Source organism: Pangasianodon hypophthalmus, chromosome 7, assembly GCF_027358585.1.
Source record: "Pangasianodon hypophthalmus isolate fPanHyp1 chromosome 7, fPanHyp1.pri, whole genome shotgun sequence".
Lineage (NCBI taxonomy): Eukaryota > Metazoa > Chordata > Actinopteri > Siluriformes > Pangasiidae > Pangasianodon > Pangasianodon hypophthalmus.
This window is the reverse complement of record NC_069716.1, coordinates 22,772,974-22,796,085: the sequence shown is the minus strand read 5'-3', so window position 1 is coordinate 22,796,085 and position 23,112 is coordinate 22,772,974. Positions and strand designations below refer to the sequence as shown.

At 39.4% G+C, this 23,112-nt stretch overlaps 1 protein-coding gene across 1 annotated transcript; it reads right to left on the bottom strand.

Annotated features, from left to right (window-relative positions):
* Positions 1 to 1,622: 1,622 nt before the first annotated feature.
* On the bottom strand, positions 1,623 to 22,153 carry mfge8b (milk fat globule EGF and factor V/VIII domain containing b). The gene is made up of 10 exons (XM_026918028.3): positions 21,989 to 22,153; positions 15,028 to 15,150; positions 14,784 to 14,903; positions 8,907 to 9,020; positions 8,402 to 8,583; positions 7,216 to 7,371; positions 6,972 to 7,116; positions 5,386 to 5,570; positions 3,754 to 3,909; positions 1,623 to 3,435 (listed from the first exon to the last, which is right to left on the bottom strand). Exons 1-10 carry the CDS (start codon positions 22,068 to 22,070, stop codon positions 3,292 to 3,294), a joined length of 1,407 nt encoding a protein of 468 aa, XP_026773829.3. The 5' UTR covers positions 22,071 to 22,153; the 3' UTR covers positions 1,623 to 3,291.
* Between the last annotated feature and the right edge of the window lie 959 nt (positions 22,154 to 23,112).

Sequence of the window (23,112 nt, the reverse complement as noted above, 5' to 3'; positions counted from 1 at the left end):
AATTGGCCTTTGATGACAAGGTCAGACCTGCTTTCCCTACTGCAATCTTTCATTTACTCTGTAAAACATTTCCTTCTAAGGCCTGTTTGATTGCAGGTGGTGAGATTCCTGCCGCCTGAATGTTTACTTGTGCTAATTACAGATTTTTCTCTAGTTTAGGAAGATGATGTGTGTATATAGTGTATGTAGGACTTCTCCATGTATGATCTACATTTGTGTTTTACACTTACGGACTACTCTGATAGGAACACCAGTACACCTAATTCATGAAAATATTCCATCAGCCAATTAGGTGGCAGTAGCACAATGCATAAAATTATGCAAATACAGGTCAAGATCTTCAGTTATGTTCACATATGGGCTGGTTTGAGTATTTCAGAAACTGCTGATCTCCTGGGATTTTCACACACACACACACACACAAAACAGTCTCTAGAGTTTACAAAGTATGGTGCAAAAAAAAAAAAAAAAAAAAAAAATGTCGAACCTTGGGGCAGGGCTACAACAACAGAAAGCCTCACTGGGTTCCACTCCTTTCAGCCAAGAACAAGAATGTAAGGCTACAGTGAGCATGGACTCAAGAGAACTGGACAGTTGAAGATTAGAAAAAAGACCAGTTGACATTTTTTTCAATCTTCAATTAGCCATTTTCCTCTGACTGCTGTAATCAACAAGGTGTTTCTGCCCACAGAGCTGCCGTTCTGTGGATGTTTTTTGTTTTCCGCACCATTCTGTGTAAACTCTAGAGACTGTTGTGTGAGAAAATCCCAGAGCAACATCTGGTACTCATACCAGCCTGTCTGGCACCAGCAACCATGCCACCGTCAAAGTTATGATTTCATTTTCCCACATTCTGATATACGATTTGAACAATAATTGAAGCTCTTGACTTGTGTCTAAATGGTTTTATGCATTGCTCTGCTGCCACAAGATTAGCTGATTGGATAATTGCATGAATGTGAAGATGTACAGGTGTTCCTAATAAAGTGGTCAGTGAGTGTATATTGTTTATATATAAAATCAAGAAAAATGGTCAGATTCAAGGACTAGAGCAATATATATCCAAGTTATTTATGGCCCCATATTCCGAGTTGGTTTAGGGTTGTTTCAAAATATGGAAAGGAGTGAGTGAGTTTCTCCATGAATACTACAAACAATGGATGACTTCCTCTCTAGACATGTTTAGTGGTTTTCCAGCTAAAATACTGCCTGATAGTTGGTTCAGCATAACTTTGTTATTCCAGGAATGAGTCCTTCCTGGAGGTGCCATGCTCAAACTGACATTTTCCTGCCATTCTTTGGACCTCCATTCTTCCTGCTTCAACCTTGGGACAAGGCTTCTATATACTGCACCTAGTTAATCAACATATGACAGACAATAGGACACTGGTTCTCTTGGAAATCACACCACACAGAGAGATCTTTATATCCTGTTTGGTTCAGGCTTCTCCACAGCAAGATAAGGCAGTGACAGAACAGACAGTGACTTGATTTAAAAAAAAAAAAAAAAAAAAAAAAAAAAAAAAAGAAAGAAAGGAAAAATGACATTCGCAACATGGGACCAATTCAGCCCAGTCAACTATGTGCCAAGGTCAATGTATGGTAATTGAAGACTCAAAGAATAGCATTATCTATTTTAGCTCTTTATTCCTTTTTCGTTATTAAGAACATGAAATATTTTAAGATACACTGAAGAACTGAATCAAATCTTAACATGTTACTCAGTGTGTGACATAAAAAACACACTAAATGAAAACAAGACAGAACAAAGAACATATTGAATAGGGTTAACAAAGTTTTCATTGTGAAGTAGAAAACCACTGATAAAATCTTAAGCTAACATTGGTGATGAAATACTCTGGATTTTTTTTTTTTTTTAATGTTTTCCACATCCTAAATACACATCCATTTTTAATTGTCATAATATTGTTTATTATTTTTTCACCATCTAGTAGTATGTCTAAATCTTCATCTAAAAAAAATAGAGAAAATATTTTTTTTCTTGGCATGTCCCATTAATATTAATGCTCGCATCATATTGCACAAACCCATAATTTATAATTCATAGGGATCATTGGGGAGGAGGGTCACATCACAACACCATGAGATCATTATGTAGATTGGGAGGGGCAGAGCTTCAGTGCAAACCGTAGAAATCTTGCAAAATTTGATTTCCACCCCTTTACTGGGGCCTGTTTTTAATAAGCAGCTTTTTTTTTGCTGCTGAGCCACTACAAATTCAAATATTACTGAAGTATGACTGAATATATTAGATATATGTAATTTATTGGACTGCATGTATAAGAATATTCAAAGCAGCAAGAAGACACACTTTCTACTTCATTGAATTAACATGAAAAAATTCAATCACTTTGGTATTATGCAATTATAATTTTCAGAGGTGATGGTTTGTTTCAGAATGATCTCATTGATTTTTTTTTTTTTTAAAAATCAGTAGCACATTGCAATTGATTCAACTCTACCTGAGAATGATCCGTGGCAGTGTTGGGCCAAAGCATTAATGTACAATAATACTGAGCAACTGATTACACCTTCCTTTGTTTCACACAATACTTCACAATATTGATGCAGTAATACTTTGATAACAGTTTGTCAGAAAAATTCAAGAAATAAAGCTTCCTTTCAGAGAAACATGTGGGTCATAAAAAAATATAATCAAACACATTTTAGAGCTATCAAAAAAAAGGCATGCCCACAATCAGTGATCTTGCTATGGAGTACTCACAAACTTTAACTCTTACAAAATTAAAGAACTACAACTGGCATTTTATAACTAAATAACTAATGCACTGCTGAGACTATATAATGCGTGATCCATTTATTCTGTACAATAACTCTTTAAACCAAATATATTTCATTTATACATTTCAACCTACTTCAAAATGGGCCACTGTCTATACATCACCCTAGATAAAGGAGCATGAACATTTAGTTTCTGTAAAATTTTAAATATATATATATATATTTACCACAAATATATTAATGGATCATGTTAAGGTTTATTTTTGGAAGGGTGGGGGTGGGGGTGGGGGGTTGGGAATTCAGTTTACAACTGCTTAGTGAGTTGAACAGAACTTACACTGCATGGTTTGTCTTTATAAGTGGGACATCCCTGAAGTGCTGGAAAGCTCAATTCCCTGCTGTTGTTGTTAGGGTTTTGTTTCTTGTTGTGGTCTTAGCGCCCTCTGGTGCTGGTAGTGAGGCAGTGCATTAAGTGGCTCAGGAAGGAGGGATGGAGGGATGTAAGGAGAGGGCAGGGAAGGTGGTGATTTAATCCTCACAGCCCAGCAGCTCCATTCGCAGCGTGATCTGCTCATGCCACTCCCACGGGAGCACACGGACAAATCGGGCGTAGAAAGGCGGGTCAAACACGTTCTTTTTGTGCACATTGTTATCACTGTTGCCAGGGAAGATCTGCAGGTAGAATGAAGAAAAAATTGAATACAAAGGAAAAGAAATCCAGTAACTTTGCTTGCAAAGGCTGTGTACATGCACCTGACGGCTGGCTTTGTTAGTTTCTACAGAACAGGTGGTTACTCAGAACAGAGCCAAATGGCATAGGCATCGAACATAACACTTCACATTTGTAGTTTTCCTCCATACTTATATATCTTCACATTCGTGGAAAAACAGCAATTATTTATAATCATTAATCATTTTCCAATAGCCACAGAGAAGCATCAAATCTTGAAAATGAAGTGGTCTAATGGGTAATAGAGATGAGTGTCTGACCTTGTCAGTGTTTTTTTTGTCGTCTTTTACCACAGTCCAGTTCTTGCCGTTGTCACTGTAAGCCACTTTGTAGGCTGAAACAAACTGCACAGTTCCAAAGTCTTTAGCTCCCTGAGTGATGATTCCTGTGATCCGCTTAGGGGATAGCAAGTCCACCTAATGAAATTACAAAACAGTTTACCATGACAGCTAGAGCAAACTATTCTTTAATGCACAATTAAAAAACACATACTGATACGGATAAAGCCTATAATAATAGGTTTAAAGTACACAGTCAATGAAGCACATAGTCCTGGTGTACATAGTCATATTTGCATTTTACTGTACATTCACACCAGCAAGCAACAAAACAACAGGTAACCATTTAATTTCTATGCACGTGTGTGATATGGAGCCACAATTTGTAACAGCTCAACAATTTAATTGAAATTCCATCTTTAGTTCCATATATAAATTGGGACATAATTCAAGCTTGAAAATTGATTTGTACCTACACCGATCAGCCATAACATTAAAACCACCTGCCTAATATTGGGTAGGTTCCCCTTGTACCACCAACACTGTCGAGGCATCTATTCCACAAGACCTCTGAAGGTGTGCTGTAGTATCTGGCACCAAGACGTTAGCAGCAGATCCTTTAAGTCATGTAAGTTTCGAGGTGGGGCCTCAGTGAATCAGACTTGTTTGTCCAGCACATCCCACAGATGCTTGATCAGATTGAGATCTGGAGAATTTGGAGGCCAAGTCAACACCTTGAACTCTGTCATGTTCCTCAAACCATTCGTGAGCAATTTTTGCAGTGTGGCAGGGCGCATTATCCTGCTGAAAGAGGCCACTGCCATTAGGGAATACCATTGCCATGAAGGGGTATACTAGGTCTGCAACAATATTTAGGTAAGAAGTATGTGTCAAAGTAACAACCACATGAATTCAGGACCCAAGGTTTCCTAGCAGAACACTGCCCAGAGCATCACACTGCCTCCGCTGGCTTGCTTTCATCACATAGTGCATCCTGTTGTCATCTTTTCCCCAAATGAGCGATGCGCACGCACCCGGCCATCCACATGATGTAAAAGAAAACGTGATTTATCAGACCAGGCCACCTTCATCCATTGCTCCATGGTCCAGTTCTGATGTTCATGTGCCCATTGTAGGCACATTTGGCAGTGGACAGGGGTCAGCATGGGCACTCTGACTGGTCTGCAGCTATGCAGCCCCATATGCAGCAAGCTGCGATGCACTGTGTGTTCTGACATCTTTCGATCCTAGCCAGCACTTTTTCAGCTCTTCTGTGGGATTGGACCAGATAGGCTAGCCTTCTCTCCCCACGCATATCAGTAAGCCTTGGGTGCCCATGACCCTGTCACTGGTTCACCGGTTGTCCTGCTTCCAACACATTAACTTTGAGAACTGACTGTTCACTTGCTGCCTAATATATTCCACCCCTTGACAGGTGCCATTGTACCGAAATAATCAATGTTATTCACTTCACCCCTCAGTGGTTTTAAAGGTATGGCTGATCCATCCATACTCCATCACATTTTCTCCACTGAAAACATTTCAAATGGTTTGTGTAATTTTTAGTTCAGTCTTTCTGGTTATAGTTATGTATATTCAAAGTGCCACTGTCACCTGTAGCCACTCAGATCTGCTGTTGGTGGCTGCAGTCCAGGCGTTGGTCTTGCCCTGCTTGTCCAGGCGGGCATAATGCGGATGCCAGGTAAAGGCCTCAATACCCCACGTGCGGAAGGAGCTGGAGCTCGAGAGCTGAGAGTCTCCAATCAGCCGTGACTTGAAACCCAGTGGCTCTGAGCAACCTGTGGCATTAAAATAGATTTGCTATGTTTACATGCAAAGATTTTCACCAATCTGAATCAATTCTGATTGCAGATAGTGAATATACTGTTTACATGTATCCTAACTTGGGTAGTCTGTATAATGTCTCTGTTTGCATGCATGTTATATGTAATCTGATCAAAAGGGAATAAGGTTGTCAAATGACAATGTTACCATAACAACTATGACCACGAGAGTCCAGTCTACATCCCCTGTTCTATATTCCTGCCAAATATCTAACAAATTCCATTGCTGAGCCAACTTTACAGAGGTCAGTTTGTATCCTGCATCTCCTTCAAAATATTAGTTTGATGCCAGTCTAACCTCATGATTATTTTAACTGTGTTTTCATGCTGGACTGCTTTAAAGGTGCACATAGTGAATGCACATGCACATTCCAATAGTGAAAGTAATCAGATACAAAGGATTCCATGACTATGATTCTCCTATTTAATGGATTATTAAAAGATTACCCATGTCATTCTATCAGACAAGAACTTCATTTCAATTGGCCTCAATTGGTTTACTCTATTCCAAAAATATGTGCACAAATGAACATTTTTTTTTTAAATTCCGACTGAGCCGTCAGTCAGCTATGTAAGAATAGCTACTGAAGAATAAGACAACAAGGATAACGAAAGATAGATAGAGGGAGGATGAGACAGAAAACTGATGTGAAGTTTTATATCATATCAGCCCTGCAAGGACAAATCAGAAGGACCATAGCTCCATCTGAAGCAAAGGAAGTCTGTAAACACTTTATGCAGATTTGCAGCATGGGTAATGGACTGTGTATGAATTGCACACATATGGGAGCGTGTAGTATAATGCAAATAGGCATGTAATAAGACAAAACTGCCAACCTTATACAAATGTATTATGTCCAGTAACAATAATAACCATAATGATTATGTCGTATTTGTGACCAGACATTAGCAACAACTGAGAAGCTCTGAATAACCACAATGGAATGTGCTTCACGTCACAGGATGCGATTTATTATATCCAGAGGTTAGTTCGGTTCCAATATTTCAGCCATGTTCTCTAAATAAATGTAATGCCTGACAATTTTTGTGCATATAGAAATATTAGCTGGCACGAGTCCCAGGCTAGGCAAAGTCTCAGCTTTTGAACTGGCTCCTCGGGCCAAAGAGCCTCTTAACTTTAATCACACGGTCATGTTGGCAAATATGGAAGAAGTCTTTCATGTCAGTTTGGATTTTATTTCGTATAATTTTGTTTTGGAAGACTGGACCTCTCAGTGGATTATATCACATTCCCCATGATTTAAACAACTTCCTTACATATTCTTTGGGTATTTATGCCTTTTTAATGTTTATTTCATAGAGTGCATGGATACAGTGTATTGTGTTTCAGTGTACCACTGAGTTCGCAGCCCACTAGCTCCATTCTCAGCGTGCAGGCTCTGCGGCACACCGTGGGCAAAATGCGGATGTACTGAGCGATTATGGGTGGCTCAAATAGATTGGTTTTTGTGCTGTCATTGTCCACATTTCCCACAAAAATCTGCCAGGAGAAAGTAACTTCAGGTTAGAGATATGCATATGTGGTTGTTCCTCAGAGAGCACCACTGAGTAGAGAGCTGTGTGTCGATGTTTAGCTCACCATATCCTTCTTCTGACCATTGCCTCTGTACATGGTGTACATCTGTCCATCTGAACTGTAAGCCACCTTAAAGTGTTTCATGAACTCGGCAGTCCCAACACGACTGGCACCCTGAGTGATGATACCAGTGAAACGCATCATCCTCTGCATGTTGAGCTACACAAACACACAACCAAGGATAACTGTCATTCATTGTAAAGTCAGATATACCCAAAGAGCCTCATTTATCAAGCTTGATATGAATAAATTAATTCATAAATCATTCATAGGAGCGTGTACACAAGGAATATAGTATTAACATACATTATATATAAACAGTCCAATTAGTTCAGAAAAATGTTTGTATCCTTTGTGATCTCCTCAGTTTGTGTAAGCCTTGACTGTCAGGCTTCAAATCTTGCATGTGGAGATGAATTAGTGTAAATTTATACCTTAGAGCTTATTTTTCAGTTACACAAACAAATTTGGCAAAAACTTTGTGAAAGAAAGCGATTGAATACAAATCCATACATTAAGACAAATCAGACTAGCCATTCAATTCTGACAAAAGAAATGGCACCCTATAAAAGGAGTCAGAGTTAGCTTGCACCTATGGTTGTGACACACTGCAAAGGCTGGGCTACATCACTGAAAGATTTAGCACATGCTGTGGTTAGGAGGTGCTCTTGCACTGTTTAGTTATTTTCAGAGATAGTCCTTGCTGCAGAACAAAAGGTCTAGGGCATGGGCCTGATCCAACTCCTCCTATAAGCCTAACCCTTACTCCTAATCTGTAAACACACTTATCCAGGCTGAAAACACTGGAGTTGTCTCTAGCCCTGGACTTTTGGTTCGCCTTCACCCAGGTAGGAGGAGCTGGATTAAGTCTGACTACGCCCCCTGGACTTTTGGTTATGCAGCAAAGGGTAACTGACATTTTTAGCTGTGTGAAATTTGCCTTTTATGGAGCATCACTAAATGTAAATTGGCTGTGCAGTGAACACGTTTGGTAATTTACAGGTGATTTATTTATCAACATACTAATGTGACTCTGAAGAAAATCAGTGTTACCAAAACTTTTGTAAATCTGATGGGAATTTTTAGCTCATTTTGGTCTCTGAAAACATTTTCACATGCCTAAAGATAAATGATAAATAAGGCCCAGTGTCCTGTTTCAAGTCTCATTTTAAAAGCCAGACTTCTGCACCTCAATCCAAGGGTTCTTGTCATGTGTCGCCGCAGTCCATGCATTCACCAGGCCTTTGTTGTTGAGACGGGCCAGCTCGGGGCCCCAGCGCTGTAATCCCAAAATGCCGTAATACACAGAGGAGGCAGTGATCTGAGACTCAGCAATGCCACCACCCTCCATCCCTAACAGAGAGATACAGCCTGCAAAACAAAATGACACATTAACAACCTGTCCACACACGTAGGAGACAGACAGTGAAGCAGACAGATGGACTAACAGTGTGAGGGTCACACTCATGGGGAGACATGCACTCACATGCACTAACATGGATGGATGATGAGGTCATCAAAAACTGGAGCTGAAAAGCTCATACACATTCTTATTTGGAATTACCGTAATATTGAAGAATATTGGAAACCGGGAATACGCAATACAATTCTTGCTTAAATCCTTATAACAAAACTCCCTGCAAGTATCCTAATGTGACAGATCATCAACTATAGCAGTGTGGAAGTACACTCACGCAGGTGGCAGTGCCTCCCAACATAAGGGGATGGGCATTTGCAGTAGAAATCTCCATCAAGATCTTGACATGAACCCCCATTTTGGCATGGCTGAGCAGCACAGTCATTCACATCTGTAAAGAGGAGATGACACACCATGTCTCATGATATCTTCAACACTGATACTGATATAATACTCAATATCCATTAACATTCTTCACATTTCATTAGGTACAGTTCTCCAGTTGAGCTACAGATGGCACTCTTGTCATCAGTAATACATGTATGTGATCCTTTCCAGAGACTGTAAAATCCATTTAGTCAGTTAAACCAATATAGTTAGAGTTTCTGTTCAGATCATGTGTTTGGTCCTCTGCAATGCTCAGAGGTTCAGAACTGGAGTGATCGTACATCATGATAATGAGCTTCTGTAAAGATTATAAACAGTAATTATGGAAATTCAAACCACCATGGCATCTCAAACTTACGCACAGTGCTATAAACTCAGACTCCAGCTATTCCACTGTGGAACTTCTTAACTGTGGCCTTCTTAGTCCACTTGTGGTGTCACCCAGAAGAGGATGAGTTTCCCTCTGAGTCACCTCTGTTGCCTCTGGCTTGCCCAGTAGGGATCTAAAGCTACATCTGGCTTTCTGTTAAGCTGCTTTGTGACAATGTCTGCTTTAAAGGCAATATACAAATAAAACTGAATTGAGCTGAAATTGTTGAGCTGAGCAGCAGAGAACCTCCAGGTCTGAACCTGGATCCACCAGTGGTGCTACTGGCTACACCTCAGTCTAGCTTTAACCACACTAACACACACACACACACACACAGCATCACTATACAAGTCAATACACATACACATTTGTGTTTTTAAGTGGGGGGGATACATACAGTACAGTAATTGCACTGTAATTAACTTCATTGACATTCCTGAGCATATCATTACTAAAGTGTCTCTATCAGCTGCTATGGTGAGAAACAAGATTAACCAATCAGGATCATGTATTTTTTCCCCTTTCATTTGAAAGCTACCAGCCAGCTAGCTCCACTGAATGCTTTATAAATAAAAATAAATAAATAAATAAATAAATAAAAAACCAACTTGACACATGTGGCAAGAAGCTTTTGAAGAACTGAAGAACTGGGAAAATGAAGAACAAACTGCACAGACAACCAACTTTACGGAACAACACTGCTCTCTGAGCTCTGAAGGATATTGAGGGGACAGTGAAGTACTGTAAGAGGGGAGAAAAGTGATTTACTCCCCTAATACTAGCATTTTAATCATTATCAGTGGAACTTTTTTAAATTCATTAATATGGCAAGATTGGTTGATGGCAGAATGATGTTTTAAAATAATTAAATTCTGAATACCACCACTACTGTCTGGCATCCACCCAAAACACATGAGCACATGTGACTTATCATTTTAATTACACAGATCACGAATGATTTTATTTAGCAAATGTCCTCATTCCCCCGAAATGATTTCCTGTTTACATCGCTGAGGAGTATTTAGGGATAATTGTACACAAAAGCAGTACATCTCACCATAATTCAAACATAACCAGCTACTGTAAAAATCACACACTATTAACAGCCTCGTCACTCTACTGCCAGTCCAGCAGAAGCCTGCAATGATGAAGACGAAGGCACTCAAAGGATTATGTGACCAAGTGCGCAGATGGAGTGTGTGACTGGTCACACACTACTGGAGCCAAGACAGCGCAAGCTGAAAGACTCTCAAACTCTGAGGTCAAAACTGAAACAGTTACAGTTTCTAAAGGCTCCAACAATCCACTGAGAAAATGAAATGAAACCAAACTTTCATGTCCTGCCTGTAAAACTAAACTCAGAACATCGCACGCACACAGGCACACACACAACACTGCTGTTCCTCAGAGGTGTTGCAAATACCATGGTTACAATAAGATTTCAAAAACAAACATTGTATTAAGTGAATAGTTCATAAAGTATTCAAATATTCCAATACTAGGAAAATCATTTAACAAAAAAATCCTGGATTGTAGTTTCTATTTTCAAGTTGTCTATGACCTCTAATTTTCCTACTTTCTTGCTTATCTGGTTTTGACCTCTGCTTGTTTTTGGATTATAGATTTATCTCTGCTGAACCTGACCACCTGTGTTTTGACCCCAGATATGGATTTGGATCACGCTTCTTGGATGGTCACAAATAAAGAGACTCAGCACTTACGTACGTGCTGACTCTGGTTCCTGTTTATTACAAGTTTTATTGCTTGATAGAAAATATTGCAGTATGTTTAAATTTATCTAAGAATTTGTGGCAGAGATTATGCTTGGAAATTCAGCCATTTGAGAGACTGCACAGTTTATTCAGCATGACTCTCCTTAAATGGGCTTTGCAGAACAGGAACTAGTACTTACATGATCATAGAAATAAAGTGATAGCACATGTACCATCCTTACAGCTCAAACATAGAGCTCATACCCATGTTGCAGATACAGAACAGCTGTTTCACTGAAGCAGGGAATTTAACACACTGGTGCGTGAGGTCATTTGAGTGAACATCAATAGGAAACGTTGGACGATGCATAAAATGAAAGCTGATCCCTAGCTCATAATGCACTTTGACCCCAATCGATAAAAGACGAGGCCAGCAAGCTTCTGCACGTGACAGGGAAGAGTAGCATCTCGAGAAGATTCCAGCTGAACAGGCATCTACTTATTGGTGACAGGAGAAAAGGAGTATGTGACAATCATGCTCACACACACACACACACACACACACACACACACACACACACACACACACACACACACACACAATGAGATTAAAGCACAGTCTGGCTGTCTATAGTAAAGGTGTCCACCTGGGATGTGCTTTACAAGGAACAATAGGCTAACAGAATGACACACATCTGCAAAAAAGCTTTGAATGCGGCATCACTCTGTTTCTAAAACTGGCAACCATCCAAAAGCAAATGTGTCGTAAATCATCACACAAGTTTCTGTTCACCTATAAAAATTTAAGGCTGGTTCCTGTATTGGCTCTAAAGATCTTGGCAAGGCATTTTGAGAAACAGAAGAGAAGCGGCACAGAGAGAAGCAGGAAAGACAGCGCAAAGACAAAGTAAACATTCCAAGAGAATCTGAGAGACCAAGTTTCTCAAACAGAGACCGAGCAGCAGAACACCAGATTAGCTCTGTCATGGAGTCCAGTCACGCAGCCACATAACAGTTCTGGTAAAGAACTCATAGATGCCAAATTATAGATTTCTATTTGCACTCCAAAAAATCCCCATAATTTCCACTCGTTCTTGGTTACATACATGAACACACACTGCTTCCAAAACTGTTTTAATGCTGAAACTCTACAACAGGTTCCATCCTATTTTAGGTGAGTTAATGTGGCTAATACTTCACCATATAAAAGCTTCTGACACAGATTTCATGGTCTCTCACTGAGCTTTCAGGGTAATTTCACACCAGCAATATAACAATCCCATCAGCCAAGAGGAAAGACTGTGACAGTGTCAGAGTTGACTTAATTCACTCTTCCGCCTCCAACTCCATTTTACCCCAGCAACAAGGCGAGCGTGTGATGGCGTGGGTGTGATACGCAGTAGGCCTTTCCCTGTTGGCTGGACAACCGTGTGTGTGTTTTTACAGTGTGGATGGGTGTGTGTGTGTGTGTGTGTGTGTGTGCGCGTGTGCGCGCGTGTGTGTGTGGCACAGAAGTGTGTATAGGCTTTGTGCTGGCAGTAAGTTTGTCTTTAAAGTATACAGAGGTTCTGTGTGTGCGCTCATGCACACATTAGCTTTTATGCTTCAAAAAATGTGTGCTATCAAAACTGAGCTTAACATAAGCATATGCAAATTTTATAAACAGTGTATAATGCAGTATGGGTAAAATGTCCCAGTTCAGTAAGTCAATATCAAAAGACTTGTCACTCCAAATTCCATTTGACCATCAGGCATTTATGGTGTTGTTCCAAGATCCGTTCACCCATGATCGGGGAAAAAGAAAAAAAAAAAACGCAACAAGTCAGAAGTAATGGAAAAACACCAGAAGAAAAAAAAAATCTAATAAAATGTAACTAATAAAAAGAGCAAAAATTATTTCGGTTTAATTCAATATTACTTACATCCTATTATTTATATTAAGGATTTTCCACTCAACATTGCTTCATGATTTTTGACATGAAATTAACCCCACATTGAACACAACATTTCTGATTTAATTATCCTCCCCATTACCTGCATTATTTTTAAAAAAATCCATAACATCATTAATAATAATAATAATAATAATAATAATAATAATAATAATAAGACCAATTAAAATGTCTCACATAAATGCTATGCATTTAATGGCTCAGTTGGGGCTTTAATATAAATTGAGGTTTAATGCAAATAACATTTCTGGTAAACTGAGGCATATGAATATTATTTGTAAATAAGGATCTGGTGCATTTCTTCATGGCTAAACGCGATCCATTAATTATGAATCAGCTTAAAACTATGCTTTGTTCTCTGCCAAAGAACTATTCATTCTTGTCTTATCTCGAACACAAAGACAACACATGCTTTTTCTGATGCTTCTAAATATTCACCATGAAAATCCACAGCCTTCTTGATCTTCAACTACAGAAGGGAACTACAGTCTAAGAATAAGCCTTGTTGTTTACACCCACACACACTTAGCGAAGCTCAATCAAATCATTATAAATGACACCACCAGCTGGAAACTGGAAACAAACTGACATGGAAGGTCACTGCTCTATCATCAGTGCTGGAGACGTTAGTGAGCTTATGCTGTTAACTTAATAATCTCGACTGGTAAATATAAGCGCAAGTAACACTTTTAATTAAGAGAGCCTTTCTAGCCTCATCTTTTCTACCCAAATGGTTTCTTCTCCTAGAGAATGTTTATCCAATATATGAAACAAAATAATTTTTAAGCGAATACGTACAATACATAAGGACTAAAACATGGCAGGAAGTACTGTGATAGGAAAATAATCAATGACTGGGTTACTGTTACTACCCGGATGATAATTTTCCAATAACAGCATGTCCCTATGTGATTTATTGCTCTTACATACCACAGCAATATGCCAATGATTACATTTTATTTTATTAATTAACAAACATTTCATCCTTTTTAATCAGTTTATAGTTACATTTATTGTTGAAGAACTTAGTTCCTGCTATCACTTAGTTGCAGCATCTATAAACTTGAATAAGATTGGTCATGCTATCTCTAGATACTCTTTTTCTCTCTTGAAGTCAATGAGACAAAAAAAAAAATGCAGTCATGTTATTGATCAACAATTTAGTTTTTAATATTTACATGTACTAAATTTTTCTACCAAGTACAAAATTCTGCTTTAGGCAGCAGTTAACTATAAAATAAGTTTTTATATTATGCCTCTCTACATACTATCTGTAGCTTTATCTGAGTGTGTTTGAGGCCACATGGCTGTGGGAATGCAGTCTGCAAGCTGTGATTATTCCTGCTGACGGTAGCAGCTTGGTTTGCTCCTAACATGCTCCTACACCAGCAATAAAAACCAACAGTAGCTTAAAGTGAGGACAGGAACACACTACTGCACTGCTGCCGCCGAGGATTTGCCATCTACCACCAGAATATCCTGAGGCCCACTGGGGCAAACACAGGCCTCAGTATTTCACTGTTAATCAGTCAAAATCTCAGGACAGGAACAGCTGCATCAGATTCTGGGTCCTTGTTATTCTACAAATATTTGCTTACGCTGATAAGAAGGCTGTGCTGTTGCATCATACCCGCCATGTTTCTTGTTATCAGCACTGAATGCCAGACTGCATTACTATGTTATGGTTTTCCTTATGGTATGTAAAGATGTTTAGGCTGGAAAAGGATTCTTACTGTTTTCACAGTGAGTGCCTTCAAAGCCTTTCAAACACTTGCACGAATATCCATCGAAGACGTCTCCTCTCTGCAGCTCACAGATGCCATCGTTTTTGCAGGGGTTTGGATGACAAGGCCCTGCGAACGAAGGTCAAAACATGTGGGAGAACAGATAATCTGACATCAAGTGATAAAGCGAACACACCACTCTGTTGATCTAGATCTAGCATTATTCCCAGCATATGATTGGTAGAAGCTTTACCAGTCTCTGTCTCATTGCAGGTGTCTCCTGCAAAGCCATCTGCGCAGATACAGATAAAGGAATCTTTCTCTGTAGTCACACATGTCCCGCCATTCTGACACACGTTCACCTTACAGGAATCACCTGCGAAAGAGGAATAAAAGATTCTTTCAATTGTGTTTACTTAAATAAGCAAACAATTGTACAACTGACTGCAGTGATGTGTGTAGTGGCCTCGGAAAAGGCCCTGCCTTTCACATGGCCATTTTGAAGAAAATGTTAATAGTTTCTACTATATATAGTCCGGAATAATACAGATCCTAAACTTAAATATATTTCTCTTTATGTATCTCAACCAATGACTGCATATATGAGTGGACATTGTGACAGGGACTCAAAAGTGAAGCAAAAATGTGTCCTCTAGTGGCTGGCTGCTGTACAACTTTTAATCCCACCCATTCCCATTTTACTGAATGGAGACTCTGAATGGAAAGTAAAACTTAAAATGAAAGTTACAGCTCCACAGATTATTCCTGGGAATAGTGGTCTGTTGTTTTCAAGGTCAAGTTCAGTTGACCTTGATGTCTTCCCCAATATTTTTCCTTCTTAAAATTGTGCTTTATAAGAGTTATTTGGTGATAAATAAAAGGGCTTGGTTGATGAGGTTACTGACAGCTTCAGCCATTATGGACGAGTCTCATGAATGAACACGCACCTAAAGCTCTACACAGTTCTGTAGAAAATCCTTGTGTTGTTCTGCTGTAAACTGTTCTAACAGACCCACAGCAGGGAGTTCTTTGCAGTTTTTCTGGTTTGTTGCTCATTTTGATGTCTAAGCTAGCACACTGTACTCACCTTATAAATAGCTAATCAATGTGAGTAAACGAAATGATGGCATAACCCAAGGTTAAAACTAGCTCAGTTTCTTGATAATGTATTAACTGTATGACCTTAGTGAATTATACAACTACACTTCAGCATTTTGCTAATTAATTAATAACACTGTACTGACCACTCTGAATTAGCCAAAGCATCATTTATTTATTTTCGATAAATCATCATGTATGCGTGTGTAAGGTTGTGGGTCTACTGTAAGTCTACTGCACAGACTCATTTCGACCCCAAAAAGCAATGGGACTGAATTGTGCCATGTTGCCCACTCATATACACAGTCACTGATCTCAACCACTACAGCTTATGGCAGATGGAATAAGGTTAAGTTCTAGCATTTTAAATTCTGCTTAACACCCAAAGTGAAAAGGGGAGAAAACTGCATTTAACGATTTCATTCTAATTCCACTAAGAGACGACCTGCCTATCACTACATTTATAGCCTAGTCTATTAATGAAAAAAACAATTCTGCCATATTTTAAAGAATTCCAAGTTAACAGTGGGAAATTAGTTATCACTTTAATCATCAGCATCATCCACATCAGTCTCTGTCTCATGAAGTAAAAGTCACTTGTGGCATGAGCGTCATCGCTGTCTCTTTCAGTTCAAGCCAACATTGGTATGGAAATAACTGATTATTAATTCAATGAATTAATTCAGTGATTATTTCAGTACAATTTTGATAAAATATACTTTTCTTAAGCTCTTTTACTGGCAGAAAACTCAATTTTGGCCAAAATCAGATTGTTCCCCTATGCCTGAATTCAGCCATAACATCCGATGGGTTTTTCCCAGACCAGCACACACACACACACACACACACACACACACACACACACACACACACACACACACACACACACACACACACTTCACCCTAGTGTGGTGGTGAGCAACCGTTTACATGGTAATTAATACTAACCCTGGGCTGAGCACTTTCTGTTTACCAGAAAAAGAGAAGCAAAATCAACACTTGTCATCACAATGTACTCCAATATTTGGAACAAGACTGATGTGTGTGTGTTTGGTTCCCGTTAGTGCTGACTGAGTGCTAGATGCTTCCACAAAGACCATAGTATTGTGGCCATTGGTCAGCTGGTTAGTCAAAGTCTAGGCATGTTTATTAGAGACAAATAAACTATCACAAGATGTGTTTTCCTCCACCAGAAAATTGGTTTTATTTTATATTCCTTGGATATGTTATGCTATGAGAAAATCCAGAAATGTATTTGATATTATTACAAGTAAGTGAAAACAGATCCACAGACACTCTGATACTAAAACGTTTATCTTTCTCCAGTCAAGGATGGGTGGGTATATTTAGACACCTTAATGTAGAACCTACATCCCCACAAATCCACCATGAAAGTGAAACATCTGTGAAGAACTTCCTGTCCTCCCCTGGCACACTCCCAAAATACCAGCACTTGATACACAGATTCTATTCAAGGTAACAACCATCCTAAATTGTCATAATCTGTAAATAATTGGGGGCTTAATTACAGCTGCTGTTTACAGTTGACTTCAATTTCTCAGGGCATTGCAGGCTCACAGCATTCACTGGAGGGTATTCTCTCTGGAAGGATGATATGGCCTTGGACATAACCATCATTAATCAAATGTTTTGCTTATTTTTCTCCACAGAACGCATTGCAACACTCACGAGCTAGGGATGTGTTCCACTGACTCCATGTACAACACGACATTAATTCTTCTGAGGAATGATTTCAAATCTATTGTGCAGTATATCACAAAGATCATATAGGATAAGAATGAAAACCTCCTTTGACTCTCTAAACAGATTCTCTGATAAAAAATAATGACCTGAAAACAATAGCCTTCACAGAACTCTTGCTGAAAGCACAAAAGGAAGTGTGGAATGTTGGTTGTAATTCATAATTTAAGCTGATCTGCTAAAAGCAGTTTAATGCCATTACTCCTTTACTTAAAACTGTAAAACTGTTTAACTTGCTTTATGCTCAACACAGTTCATGTACACATTCATTCATTCCTTTCACCAATAATTAATACTTTGACAGTTCATAACACAAAACTTTAAAGGTCTGGGGAAATAACTGAAACATCTGGATAAAAGAAGTAGCCTAGTAATTACAAGTGTTACATAATTAAACTTTTTAATGAATAATTCTGCATATAACTTCTTAATCTTACGTCTTTCTCCCCATTCATTCATTTTCCTCACTGAATACACAATCTTCCTTTGCCATTTAAAGCCACAGGCACCAGCAGTGCATTACAGCAAACGTATCAGCTGTAAAATTGGTTTGATCAGATGGAATATTTAGTCAGCATGTCAACAGTTTAACTGAGCAGTCAAGAGAGAAATATCCTGGATAATTCCCTTTACACCTGAAGCACAACACATGGTAAAACACTTTTGTGCTATGGGATACAAGTAAAGGCAAGCTCGCATGTATGAATTCAACAGGTGTGTTCATTTTTTTTTTCTTAGATACAGAATGGGACAAAAGCGGCTTCGGTGGAGATCAGCGACACAAGACCAGATGATGAGTAATATGTTCTCACTGTGCTGAGGAACAATTATGGTATCAAACCCTCTCACGCTATGTGACTCATAATATCTCTACTCCAGATGGAAAAGCAATGAAAAATACAAGGAACAATCAAAGTAAACAAAGAGCTACCTAATATTATTGCTCTTTAAAAGATCCCCTTTTGTATTTTACCAGACATTTAGACTGCCTGCGAGTAAGAACTGCTAACAGAATATGTACAGTTCTTCGCCGCCTTCTTTTCTTAGTTTATCCATAGATTGCTGTTCTATGTCGTACTATACAGGTGTCCTAACCAACTAATGTACATCTGTGTGTCAGTCAGTGGGCAAAAATATCTCTTCTCCGCAGTCTAACAAAAGGGGACCTGACACTGTTATATAATAAAAGAACACAGGGCACTTGCAGAATGTGTGTTGGGAGTGTGTGGGAGTGTGTGGGAGTGTGTGTGTGTGTGCTGCATCTCATCCAGGGTGTATCCCAGCCTTGAGGCCAGTGTTGCCTTTCTGAGGAACACTCAGATAAATAAATGTAAAATATGTCCAAAAGCTTTTCAGAATTAAAAAAGTAGTCTTCAGTAGTGCCAGCTTTCCTGCTGAGGTCATCAAGCATGCTTTGCCCAACCGAAAACCTTCCACTGTCATATTAGGAACGGGTAGTAAAAAAAAACAGTTTGTGGAGTGCAGCATAAACACTATACACATTGAAAAAGAAAGAGCAAGCCCTTCCAAACACACCGTCAACACGCCAAGAGCAGAGACAGGAAATAGGAAGGCATGCTACAGTGAAGTCTGCAGTGAAGCAACAAGTTACACTGGAAAAATTGGGAAGGGATTATTTGGCCCAAACAACTGCTCAGCCTTCAAGGACCCTTAAGATGGTCGAGTGGTGATTGATGGCTTTATTTCCATCCTCAACACTTGAGCTGTTTCTAGAGTTGTTTTCACACTGGACATTACGAAGAGCCAGAACCAGATCAGAAATCGCAAACAGTTTTAGAAGCACAAACAATCCAAGACACTACAATTAGCCTGAAGGTTTGGTTCAAATTTTAAAGTTGTCTTTATGCCTATGTTGGTACATTTGCAACTAAGAACTCTGTTGATTTAATGATCAGCTTTGGGGTTGAAAGAACTGTGTGCTGAACAGTGCAGTAGCTTAGTTGCATATGCACACCAATCCTGAAATGCCACAATATACTGCCCGAGCTTGATCGCCCATTACCTCACAGAGCAACTAAGGCATCGTAGCACCTGGAAGCTGGCTTTAAGATTCAGTGCCACAACACTAAAAGCATGAAGTGTCCATGCAGAAACAAGTGAACAAAGCACAAAAGCAATAGAGATAAAGACTGCAGAACTACATCTTAAGCTAGGACTGAACAGCACATTTTTCTGCTCTGATAAACAAACCACGGCACCTGAAAACTTTGACAGAGAAAGAAACCAACTCTGCTTAATGCAGCACATTTACTGGAGTTACCATAACCTCATATACCACCTTATCTAGACCAAAAATAAAACAAGACACATGTTAGTACAGGATCAAAATAAGAACATCAAAGTTTGTGAGACGTCTGGAACGTAATCATTTTTAAAAATTCAGTACAGCAGATTGGAAAGTGGGACAAGAGACAGAGACAGAGGAGGCTCAAAAGAGAAATGCCATGTTGCTGAAGCTAAATATAGAACATTGATTAGGCACTATAGAAAATTAATCAGGAAGGAAAAAAAAGGCCCGATTGGACTTGGTGTTGGAAGCAAGTCATCAGAACAAATGAGGTCATCCCCTGAGGGCAAGACCCCTCTGCCAGATGGCAAAGGCCATGCAACAATTTGAAATGGCTGCTAAAGAGAGGTGTGAAAGACTGTATGGTCACTAGGTCTATATTTAGACTTCACTCTCTTGACTACCTGGAGAGGTTTGTGTTTGTTTCACCTCCCTCAACTATGTGCACAACACAGAGACAGGAAAACACACAGCCGGCCATGGCACACAGTACAGCAGCATGGAGGATAGTGGCACTTCTCTCACCACAAGTGTGAAGAGTGGGTAGTGGTAGCTCAGTGCTTAAGACTTTGGGCTTCTGTTCAGATGGTTGTGAGTTCAAATCCCAGCACTGCCAAGCAGTGGGCCCATGAGCAACTGCTTAACCCTCAACTGCTCAGTTGTACAAATGAGATAAACATAAGCCGCTCTGGATAAGGGCATCTGCTAAATGCAATAAAATTGGGGGAAAATAGTGCCAAAGAAATAAAGAAAACTCTAAGTTACTTCAGCTATCGTGAAGACATCTCTCTAAGTCAAGACCCAGATGCAGCTGTAAGAGCCAGCACTTGCCAAAAACTCCAAATCTGCAAGGCGAGTCAGCCCACGCTAGTAGGAAGGACACACAAAGTGCATGCAAGCTCTGCTGCACTGGTCATTAGTGGTAGGAAGCGTCCAGGCTTTGCTGAGCTCCACTACATGTTTTGATGGCCACCGCCATTGGAAATGACTCAGTGTTTTGGTGTCTGAACCACACCTACAAATTTAAGCCAAGCCATGGCCTCAGGCATAACGGCACTTCCACAAGAATCATAAGAACTCCTTCCAAATGGATGACTTCAGTCAACGGTGACGAAAATGGAACAATAAAACTATTTCATGTTAACATTACAAGGCAGTCCTAACAGGAAATGAGAAAACATTTATTTAAAAAGCAAAGAGATAACGCATCTGCTTTAAGTCATGTTAAATCATTTGTTTTTTCCATAAGTTACAAAAATGAAACTGTATCACTATCTGAATCTTGTCAGCCCAAAACTGGATGTAAATGGTAGTTTCTAGAAAAAAACCTACACAAACAAACACGTCTCCTACACATCAGCCCAAAGAGCTTGTCCTGGTCCTCCACGCCTCCAGGTGGTCATTTCTACTCCAACGGAAATCAGGACAGTAGATTCCTTAGACTAAACACTCAACACACAGGCAAAGCCCTGGGTCAGGGACACTATGTCCATGGATGAGCTCACACAATAGAAGATACTTTTATCCATGAGTGTCAGATACAGTACATATACAGATGCTGTAGTTCTGTAGTCCTTAAAAGGCAGAATCCTTTGCAAGTACATAGTGCAAACAAATACATGTAGCACCATTTTCCAGGGACAGGACTGACTGGTTGGCCCAAGATTTTTAGTATTCCTAATAAAATAAAAGAGGATTTGTTCAGCTTAAGTTATTAATACTTCAGTCAAGTGCCTGTCCCTCCAAAATATTTCTGGCAATGTGTGACACAGTGAAGAACACAGATGATAGTATTGTGTATTGTGAAGATATGTTGACTCAAGGTAATTTGTTGATAAATCCATGCTTCCACGTGCTGGCTGCGTCCCAAACACACTTAATGTTTTAAGACACTGTTTAACAGGACAGAATGCGGATTCTTCCTCAGCATGCACATCGACCACTCACACCACGCTGCTGTGTGTTTCTAGCCTGTTTACACACTTCACTTCTACTACACCTCTCCCATTCTCTCTAACAATCCCAGACAAATACAAAAAGCACTTACCTCTCACCGCAGAGAAAGAACCAAAAAGAAACAGAGCGGCAAAAAGTGGTAAAGAAAGTGAGAAGCTTGGGGAAGTTCTCATGGTTCTGCTTGCAGTCCCTCTCAACTCTCTCGCGCGCTGTTTTGCGTGTCGACGTGAAGCTGAGTATTGTTACGCCTGCGCTCCAGATTAAAAAGCGCGAGGGGGCAGGCCGCGATATTTGCGCGCCGCACGTGCGCTTGTCCTTTTAGCCAATCACGCCCTGTTCTAAAATTGTAACCACGCCCACATGGGTGTGACCAGTCGAAAATAGCTCTGCGGCGCTACAGCAGCACAATGCATACAGTTAGACTGATAGGATCCTGTAAACAAAACACTCAAACTAACTGAAATATGTAACAACAACCACAACAACAACAACAACAACAATAATAATAATAATAATCCATATTCAATAAAATTCATATACAATAAAAATGTATTAGAAAATATTTTTGGTGTTTGGTCCCATCACACAACATCAAACACACAATCAAACAGAGTCAGCATACACATTCACATACTCACACACACAGCAGGAAACTGAAAAACAGCTGGATGGTAACTATGCTGTGCAACTGCACATGTCTATCCTGATAAACTAATGGATTTTCAGTACAGAGACAGTGGCTTGTGCAAGAACCCGAGGAGGAACATAATCACAGCATCTCACTCATTATCTCTGTACAAATCATTTATAATCATATTTTTTTGTGATAGTTAAGCTATATCACACAGTTTGAGAGCTGAATTTTCTTATCTAACAGGTTGGGAGTTTGGATCATTTTTCTAAACATGAGTGTCTATGTGCAAAACAGAGCTGTTACAATTAAAGTACAGATACAGCTAGCTCTAAAGGTCTGGGTGAAATGGGGGCTGGCTGGGCAAAATCCTGTCTAAGTGTGATCTTGCACAGTGATGACTATGTAAATATGTTAATTGTTAAAAAGTTTTTTTTTTTTTTTTTTTTAAAGTTAATCTGCTTTAATATTTGTGTGTCAGCATCCTAGGTTTGTGTGCATTGCCTGCAATAGGCTATACAGTGTACAGCATACTAAAGAAGTAGAATCAGATCAACTCTAGGCACAATGACAACTGAAGACAA